This window comes from Myzus persicae, unplaced genomic scaffold, assembly GCF_001856785.1.
Source record: "Myzus persicae strain clone G006 unplaced genomic scaffold, MPER_G0061.0, whole genome shotgun sequence".
Classification (NCBI taxonomy): domain Eukaryota; kingdom Metazoa; phylum Arthropoda; class Insecta; order Hemiptera; family Aphididae; genus Myzus; species Myzus persicae.
The window spans coordinates 196867-206755 of NW_019104000.1; the positions used below are offsets into that span (position 1 = coordinate 196867).

General features: G+C 27.8%; 2 protein-coding genes across 4 annotated transcripts; one reads left to right on the forward strand and one right to left on the reverse strand.

The window, feature by feature from the left end:
• Window positions 1–1707: 1707 nt before the first annotated feature.
• On the reverse strand, window positions 1708–6643 carry LOC111037448 (probable RNA-binding protein CG14230). The gene is made up of 7 exons (XM_022320026.1): window positions 6449–6643; window positions 6255–6367; window positions 5188–5373; window positions 4835–5019; window positions 3642–3877; window positions 2142–2381; window positions 1708–2071 (listed from the first exon to the last, which is right to left on the reverse strand). Exons 1-7 carry the CDS (start codon window positions 6519–6521, stop codon window positions 1800–1802), a joined length of 1305 nt encoding a protein of 434 aa, XP_022175718.1. The 5' UTR covers window positions 6522–6643; the 3' UTR covers window positions 1708–1799.
• Window positions 6644–6859: 216 nt separating this feature from the next.
• On the forward strand, window positions 6860–9477 carry LOC111037449 (nucleoside diphosphate kinase-like). Of its 3 annotated transcripts, none has more exons than XM_022320029.1 (5): window positions 6861–7014; window positions 7188–7345; window positions 8901–9002; window positions 9072–9184; window positions 9248–9477. In XM_022320029.1, exons 2-5 carry the CDS (start codon window positions 7214–7216, stop codon window positions 9363–9365), a joined length of 465 nt encoding a protein of 154 aa, XP_022175721.1. In that variant the 5' UTR covers window positions 6861–7014; window positions 7188–7213; the 3' UTR covers window positions 9366–9477. The 3 variants fall into 3 exon arrangements, with proteins under 3 accessions (XP_022175719.1, XP_022175721.1, XP_022175720.1); XM_022320028.1 differs by having other exon boundaries at window positions 6863–7014; window positions 7207–7345; XM_022320027.1 differs by having other exon boundaries at window positions 6860–7345.
• Window positions 9478–9889: the final 412 nt, after the last annotated feature.

Consider the following 9889-nt stretch of genomic DNA (forward strand, 5'->3'; position numbering starts at 1 on the left):
GTAAAAATTGATGGGTTATAAGTATAACTTATAAGTTTATTTATTTATTTCCTTTCTGGTTTTTATTTAATTAGTAATATTACTAATATACTATTTGAATGATGCAACCACCAGACAGTTGCATTTTTTGTCAAAATTGGTTTTTAATTGAATTTGATAAAACAAAAAATTAGGTATGAGTTTATCTGTACAAGAATGAGACAAATCCGACTACTCGTAATTCGTATAGGAAATATAATGGAACCGGGAGCTGTCTGGGTTTTTTCCCGTGGAAAAACTAGATGGCTCCAGTTTTTTGTTTATTGAAAAGTTTCGAAAAATGGAGCTGACTAGTTCTTGCACGGACCCCTTCATTTTCATCAGTGGCGATAAAATTATTATGTCTGGAGGGGGTGTGGGGATATGGCGGATTCTTTTAACATGCTCTATTTAATTATTAAAAACATAAATTAAAGTTATCACGTAATATAAAACATTAAAAAAAGGACATGAAATGGGAGGGATCTATCCCCTCATTACCCTCCGCCATTTGACCACCACTGATTTTCATTATTTCATTGGTATTTAAAATTTTAATACATTTCGTATCAACTATAAATTATAGATTTTGCTGTACACACAATTCAATATTTCAAAATTATTTGAGTTGTATTGTTGAAAGAGTGAGAATATGAGATGACAATCAAATATGATCAATAATCACTTTTTTATTATTAAAAATAGGAATCAATATTAAATCAAGTATAGTTATAGGACACTATTGCCTTCCTTTAAGCCTACAAGTTACTAACTATGTTAATAACACTCCCTGTAATAAGTTTAAAATTTATATGTTCAGCTCACCAAATTTAGACTCATTTAAATCATATTGTACATTGTTTATTACTTCAACCAATTTTCATAGACATATTTTCTTATACACGTCTATGATTACTACTATTATTATTATAATCATAAATATTATATTCTTACTTTGTTATACATTATACACTATCATAACGATTGTATGTTGTTGTCTATTGTAACAGGGCCTTGCCCGTTTAATACTTAATATATAAATAAATAAATAACCAATTGACAATTAATAGAGCTCTACATGGACTCATTTTTGGTTCAGTTTTTTTGCAATCTCACTATTTTATATTCAATTCGAACAATCAGATTGACATTTGGCCTAACAGTAAATATTATTGTAATTAGAAAATTTAGGTGAATAATGCTGCATTAGCTTAATGATATATTTAATGATGTAACATATAATAACTATAAAAAGTTAAAAATAATTTACTAACTAAAATTGTTATAAATAAATTTGCAAATCCTTTATAATTAACTAAGTAACTAACCATGTAAAAACATTATCAGATTTTTTGAATGTTGATTACTTTACAATATTTAAATTTGTAAGCAAGTTAAGACTCATGAACATGTGAAATATTAAAATCTATAAATGCTCAAATCAATTGAAAAAATTAAAATGTTGCAAAAAGAAAAAAACAATGTAAAAACACAAATAATTTTCCATTAAAATTTTCATGATAGGTCAATTCACTTTAATATTAAAGTTAGCAATACAACATTGATTTTGCTGAACACAAATTTGCTATGTTGTATGTGTGTACAAGGATTTTTTTTAAAATTTTAATTAAAATATTTTGAATTTGTATTTAATTTTTCTATAAATAAAACATAATACATATTATTATAAAAATGTCATAAAAGTAATTTATTTTCATACAAACAATAAATTTATAACATAACATACTTTTGACAACAAGGAAATTTATAATTTATAATTATTAAGATGTTTGGTTTGTTTTTAATTTTTTTTCCCCTTTAAATTTATTTGTTTTAATTTGAGGTTTATTTTTATGACTTTTACTATTTTTCTGGTCATTGTGGGTTCCTCCAAGTTTTCTACTAAACATCTTTTTGCCTACGTCACGTTTATGTCTTTTATCTTTATTTTTCAAAAAATCTCTCAACATATCCCTTTTCTTAATGAATCTTGGATCTTGACTTCCCGTATAATTGGTTTTATTAAATTGAGGATCATAAAATTCTTGAGCATCTAAAATAAAAATAATAAAATAACAAAAATAAATTTATCAATAATACAACATTATAATATTAATTTGTACCTTTGAATCTAGAATCATCTACTTTGAAAAAAAAAACTTCTCGCCAAACACCTCTGGATCCTAAAAATTTTCCTGAAGGCACTTCATCAACCTCGGCATCAAAATGTTCTTCTTCATCTTCTAAATTGTTATCTTCATTTTCGGAATCACTAGAATCATCAACAAATGGATTTCGACCAAATTTCTTTTGAGGTTTAGTTATCTTTTCTGTTTGATATTCATTTTTGTCTACATCATCGACTATAAAACAAAAAGTTAATAATATATAAAATTGTTTGTTATAATATATCTAATTTATTACATTGAAATATTTTTCGTGTATATTTCGTAGCCACATTAAGATATTTATTTTTTTAATGAAAAGTTTTACAGTACATGAATGTAAACAGCTAATTCACAAAATTATCACTCTTTTAATTTTGAGTACTATTGTATACAAAACCAAAATTCACCACACACAATTATTATTATACTTTTTTATTTAAGGTATACACAACTATAATTATTTTATGAGATTTAGTACGATACGAGATTATAAACATATTAGACATTTAAGTTATATTTATTTAGTTATACATATTACATTGTAATATTTAATTATTAAGTCATATTAAATATGCATTCACAAAATGTAAGTACATAATATTGATTAAAAATGGGAAAAATGAAGGTTATATAAGTATACAGTAATTTGTTTTTTAATTAAAAGAAAATGAGTCATGACAATGGTTGTTACATTTCTATTACTTTTAAACAATCACGTCAATAGATTTTTCAAATACTTTTAAATTAAAAACTTAGGGACTTCTGACGTGATATGACAGATTGACCCAAATGGTTGGTATTATTAAATAATTCAACATTATCTATTACCTAATTATATGGATCTCCAATTCATGAAATCAACAACTTTTTTTTCATATTTAATAAGTTGCTACAACACATAGACAATGAAAATAATTGTATATAACAACTTGGAAAATTGTAGGAATCTACTTTCATTCTTCTAATGTAATGTTGTAAATATAAGACCTCTGATAAGTGGTGGTTTAAATGTTTTTGATCTTGAATCATATGAATTGTTTGTAAAGTATCTGTATTTTTGTCAGAGGCATGCACAGAAATTTGGTTGTGTAGGGTGGAATAAATGTCATAAGCCTTTATAGCAAAAATGCATTATTTTTTAATTTTTAAAAAACAAAAAAAGCTTTAGTGGAGGCAGAAACTCATTCTCCTGGTTTGATTGAAAACTCATTTGTTATTATCTGCGACATAATTTTTCTGATTTGACCACCAACTTGATATCCACAGGATAAATTCTAAACATTTTAAAAAGCAGCCAACAAATTTGTTTTAAATTGATGAAGTTCTACTAAATATAATTTTAATAGATTATAATATTTATACATCAAAATTTAAAATTACAGTGGTATTTACTATTTAACCAATTGTTAACAATACTAGAAGTAAAAACACAATACATATTTTTATTTAACTCACTTTTATCCGAACTTAGAAATAAGCTAGTAAAGCTAAATTGATTTTGAGAACTAAATACATCTTTAAGTTTATCCCCAACTTTATAATATTTATCTGTATCAACAACTGCTTCAGCTACAACTTTGTTTTGTTCTACTTTAAACTTTTTAGGTCGCTTCTGTTTTGGAAGATCAGGTTTGTCTTTTATATATTTTTTATGTTCTTCTTGTGTTGGATCATATCTCACCATGTTGAATCTAAATCAGAAACAAATAATTGTTAATCATTAACAAACGTGTTAAGTAAATTATTTAATAGGATTTTTTTATAATTATTTTTAAAAACCGTTTATTTTAACACAAAATACCTACATTTATAAGCAGAATACTCTGTTACTTTAACATTCACAACTTAATATGATCCATATTTCAAATCAAATCAAATAAATTCAATTGAAAGTACCACAACACTTGTGTTATGTTTTTTTGTTAATGCAATATTTTAAATATTTAAATTTTTCTCGTCGTTCTGGAATTTCAAGTTATAAAAAACCCTGAGTTATTGTTTCATTGAAATAAATAACTGATATTTGAGAAAAAGTCAGAAGAATCTAGTTTAGCTAGTGTGATATACAATATTAAGCTGAGTTTAATAAATAAATAAGTGAATACAATTTTATATATTTAATAATCAGAAAGTAACAATTAAAGCACACTTTTAAGTTCCGGTGATTTGAAATGGTATATTTAGAGCTATATTAAATATTTAATAACATACTTAAATTACTTTCTCTAGAATTATCATATTTTATTTTTTATTGCTTAACTTAGGACTTAAGACTTGGAATTAATGTAACATTTTGATTTCTACATAGAATTTTATAGTAGATTGACTTATTAAAAAGTGTCATATTTATATTATTGCAGCTTTTAACTCTCAAAAAATAAGCTACATATAATTAGTGTTTTATGCCATATTATTATACTTTTGAGAAACAAATAAGGTTATTTAGTTAATCAATTGAGAATTAAGAATGATGGACTAAGTATAATTACAAAAAATTGTGAAGCAAATACATTAACTGTTTTGGATTATAAAAATTATAATTTCTGAAATTTGTTTAATTTTACTCTACTAAACTAATAAAATACTAGAGTATTCTAAAAATAATACAAATCATAGAGTAACTATACTAGATGTCCTAATAATCTTACATTTCGTCTCCTTTAGTCTTATTATGTTTTGTAATTGATCTGCCCATCACATCTTCTAAAATATTCATTTGTTTTTCTATCTCATCATCGCTCAATTTTTCAGTAGTTTCTTGTTCTTCAAAAAATCGTTTATCCATTATAAATCGGTCATCTCCAGTAGCTTTAGATGTTTGCATATGGAATAACTAAAATATTAAATACATAATATTTTAATAAAATAAGATATACATTACAGCATGAATTACATTTTTTTTTTTAAATTGTGTATTGTGACTTGAAAGTTAAAATTTATATACATATTATATGCAGTATGTTTGTATGTTAAAATCTCAATATCTACATAATTATGTCACCTTTTTGCCTTTTTCACCTTCAAATCGCAATTTTAACTTGTAATCGGATACTAACTCTTCTTGATTTTCATGATCACTAGCATCATCGTCATCAAACAATGATATCTTTTGCGTAGATAATTGCAAATCATTAACCTGTTGATCACCATCTTCATCAAATTTTATTTTCTTGTTTGATGATTCACCCTAAAAAAAAAAATATAATTATGATTCATTTTATTTAATTTAGGTTGCAGTAAGACTACTGTCTTACCACAACTCAAACCAATAAACTACGATTAATACAAAAATCTAAGAATTATGAAATTCTAGTTCACTAAACTAACTGCAGTGTAAATACTCAATAGGTAATGAAACAAAAGAGAGCAATCACTTTAGTTCAATCAAGAATGATGCGATTGAAGTTTCAAGAACCATTTGATAAAGCGAACACCAGGAAGTTGGTGGGAGATGCGCAGCACTGCCGTAAATTGGTCAGCTGACTGATTGTTCTCTCTGAAGACAGAGTATAGTGATTAGAGAACACATTAAACATACATTTTATCGAATATCTATGAAAACTCCTAAATTAACAACTAACTTCTCTTTAAGTCCAATGTCATTATTCTAAAAATTAGAATAGTTTTGGGACAGTAATGCCCTCAATACAAGTTTATATAATTTTGTTGTGACCATGATTTAAATGTACATAATGTCAAAAAAATTATATTAATACTTTATTTCAGTAAATTTTTCATTTAAATTGTTATATTAAGTTGATCTGTTATAATTCTTATAGTTAAAATTTGTTTCTAACCAAATTATTATTTATCGAACTCTCTCTTCTAACAAAGCCATGAGGAGATCTATCAATTTTAAATTCAGCTTAGGCTAATATTATTATATTATTATTTTAACTTCAAAACTTCTGAATTTTTCAAAAAATTTCTTTGGATTAATTAAATAAAAATTTGTTTTTGTACAATGAATTAAATTACAACCTTTTATCAATCATATTATAGTATAAATTATAATATCATGGGTTACAAGGATTTTGAAAAACAATGTTTGATAATCATGTAAGGTACCTTCAGTGCATTGGCAATTGCACATTTTTGGTCTTGTAATGTTTTCCATTTTTCGGCCAATGCATTCTGACGTTTGGCATCGGATTCTTGAGTCTTAACGACGCTTTTAACATCTACACGAATAAAAAATCAATGAAAAATTACACCTAAATGAATGTTGAATAAGGCTAAGCACTGTGCATTTTTATTACTACCTTTTTGTTTTGTTTTTATTACCGAACCGATCCCCGAGAAGGCCGGTAGATTCCCTCTGCGCTGTCCGTCCATGATTATTGACTAAACAATTAACAAACAGGCAAATAATGGCAAATCTTATATTTTTATGCTGAAAAAAAAGAAGTAAAAAGTAAAAACAATGCGGTCTTGTTAACAGCTAACATGTTTGGGTGATAATGTTTATCAGACCATAGAGCATGGTTTTAGATTATAGAGATTAAATTTAGCATGGTTGCCACGGACTAAGATATTATATTATGGTTCGTCATGGTTGCATTCTATTATTTACTGTTGTGGATAGCATATATCATACCACGACCATGGTTATATGTGAGTGACTTCATAAAGCAATATAACCACAAAACCAAAGTCGTCTAATACCGGCCACCGGGGCATTGCACCATTGTGAAGTCTGGACATCTTGGACTTTGACACTTATTTGACTGTATTTGACTATCGTTCGATAAACATCTTTGAAAGGACCGCCTTTTCGGTTCTCTACCAGTACAAATTTTTTTTCGCAGCAACGCCCACCAAACAACTGGTCAGTACAACAACATACTATTCTGCAGCCGTTTTGTTCTCCTTTTCTTTTCTCACGAAACCTGATCTCATTGCATTCCTTTGCTGTCCATCACCTCGCGGCCGCTACACAACATCAAACACCCCGGCGGTCTCCTCGCTTATTTTACATGTTCATTTGCTCCATACTAACAGCGTTTCAAATACTCATCAGACTAGCCATGGGCGACCCAAATGCCGAACGCACTTTCATCATGATCAAGCCTGACGGTGTGCAGCGCGGACTTGTCGGCAAGATCATCAAACGTTTCGAGACCAAGGGATTCAAACTGGTCGCTATGAAATTCCTCTGGGTGAGTTAGAAAAGTGGTCGTCAGCTATAAGATACAATTTATCTTAATAAACCGGGACCTGAATTACTGATTGTGATCCATCGGCCGGCAGCAGGTGACCTTAATTTGAGAAACGATGACACTTCTGTCTAGGCATCCAAGTGCAATCCATTTTTTATAAGTTTTTCAAATTGTTCGTTTCTCTTTCAACAGCTTCATCAATATTTGTCTTCAAGTTTCTAACGAACTATTATTCATGATTATTTATAATTTATATTCTATGAATTAGTTGAAACAATGTGTTTTCCCATAATATATCAGTGTAGGTATTGCGTTTTAGGTTATGGATTACTAATAACTTAAATTGGAATATCCAGATTTAGATATTGTTATCTTTGGTTTTATTTGCTATCATGAGTTAAAATATATTTTAACTACTTATTTGTGCTTGGTAGGTACTAATAATGATTATTTCATAGTTGGTTATTTTTCTCTGTTCGCTAGTGGATTAAACCTGTTATTGTAGAATAAGATAAAACAATTTACAAGGTGGTTTATCCTATTGACATATAAAATAACTAGATAGCCGACTACAAGATAATATCGAAGTTGGCAGCCATATGCCAACTGGACAAAATTGCATGATTGATAATATAGTATATACTTACATTCATAATATATATACCACATAAATATGCATAGGTATCTTATCTATTGAGTGATTATGTAAACATTGTCCTGTTGACATGGGCGGATAGGCCAATTTTGGCCTGCCGGGAAATTTTACAAGGGGGCCCCCACCCATGAAAAAAAATTTTCAAATTATTTCTATCGTAGGTAATAGCATTTTATTAAAGGGCCCCATTACCGAAATACGAAGGGGGGCCCACCGGGAAATGCCCGGTTTCCCGGTAGGCCTATCCGCCCATGCCTGTTGATATATCTCCGCACGACTTAAACGTTTCTCTGGGAATGTAATATGCAGTACGCTATCTAGTTGTCTTATATGTGTACGGAGTACCCTAAAATTTTTTAAGACTGATTTTAATGCAAGTAAAAAATAATTTTGTGAGACTTAAAAATTTACATGGCTGTTATTTCTTTTCCTTTATAGTTAAGTATTAAAATTTAGCAATTTTCACTGTAAAAAATATTTTTTAAATAGTATCACTCAATTTTCTATTATCTGTGCCTAGTTATAAGTATTTTTATTTTATATTTTGGGACTATCTTCATGTCTTCATGTTCAATTTTTAAAAAATATATATTTTTGGGACTGATCCAATTGAGATTTTCTTGTCCAAAAATAAATTTGATTATTCCTGGGCTTTGAGCAAACTGAAACTTGTATTCCTAAATTTAGGCGTAAGCTTAAGTTAATAATTGTATAATTAAAACATTTTTGTATAGATAAATAAAATGTACATTAGTTTGAACTTTGAAGCCTTATAGACAAATGATAGGTACAAATTGTGTAAATAAACTTTTTAGAAAATTATGTATGAGCCACTAATGTTTTTTAACATGATATTTTTATTATTAATTCTGTAAATAACTATCCTTCATTTTTATGTAGCCTTCCGAAGAATTGTTGAAGAAACACTATGCTGATCTTTCTAGCAAAGCATTCTTCCCTGGTCTCATCAAGTACATGGCATCTGGACCTGTTGTCCCCATGGTAAATTGTGTTATATTCATATGACACTTGATATATTTTATTAATTAACTAAAACCCATATGATTGTAGGTATGGGAAGGATTAGATGCTGTGAAAACTGGACGTTTCATTCTTGGTGCTACTGACCCGAAAAACTCTAACCCTGGAACTATTAGAGGAGATTTATGTATCCAAGTTGGCCGGTAAATATATATTGTTTTTAAAATTTATCTTACAGTTAATTTTTATATTTGATATTTTTTTAGTAATATCATTCACGGATCTGATGCTGTAGAATCTGCAAACAAAGAAATTGCTTTGTGGTTCTCTGAAAAAGAAGTTGTCCCATGGACAAAGGATATCGACTCTTGGGTCTATGAATAAATATATTAAACATGGTATTAATATTTAAGTAATGTTCGAGCTTAAATACGACCCAATTTAGGGTTATGTACGTGTAATTGTGCATTTTAATAAATAAATTCTTATAAAATATGTTGTCCAATAGGTTATGATTATTTAAACATTTAATTTGTAAATTAACAGATGTTGATCCATACCTCCTATCAATAGGGTTTCTTTTAATTTGAAACGTTTTTAAGTGAAAACTTTTCTATAATAGACACTATATGACATATGAAAATGTGTTTGATTTTGTAATGAAATGAATTAATATACATATTTTTATTGAGTATAGTCACATAACTGATCCTACCAAAAAACTAAAAATAATTATCTTGAATACTCTTATAAGGATTATGATATATTATGTATATAATATAAATTGACTTCGGGTTAGATTTATTAATTTAGCTTTTCAATAAAATTTAATGGGCCACTAAATTATGTTTAAATGACCATTACTTCACTATTCATTCGTTAAATGTTTAGTTATTGTTCAACGTTCA

Excerpts from the sequence above, each read along its gene's own strand:
- LOC111037448 (XM_022320026.1), bottom strand. The coding sequence starts at position 6,521 with ATGGACGGACAGCGCAGAGGGAATCTACCGGCCTTCTCGGGGATCGGT. Across the intron at positions 3,878-4,834 it reads AAGACTAAAGGAGACGAAAT|ATTCAACATGGTGAGATATG; the intron begins GTAAGATTATTA and ends TTTCTGATTTAG. Across the intron at positions 2,072-2,141 it reads AGATGATTCTAGATTCAAAG|ATGCTCAAGAATTTTATGAT; the intron begins GTACAAATTAAT and ends TTTTTATTTTAG.
- LOC111037449 (XM_022320027.1), top strand. The coding sequence starts at position 7,163 with ATGTTCATTTGCTCCATACTAACAGCGTTTCAAATACTCATCAGACTA. Across the intron at positions 7,346-8,900 it reads TCGCTATGAAATTCCTCTGG|CCTTCCGAAGAATTGTTGAA; the intron begins GTGAGTTAGAAA and ends ATTTTTATGTAG. Across the intron at positions 9,003-9,071 it reads CTGGACCTGTTGTCCCCATG|GTATGGGAAGGATTAGATGC; the intron begins GTAAATTGTGTT and ends ATATGATTGTAG.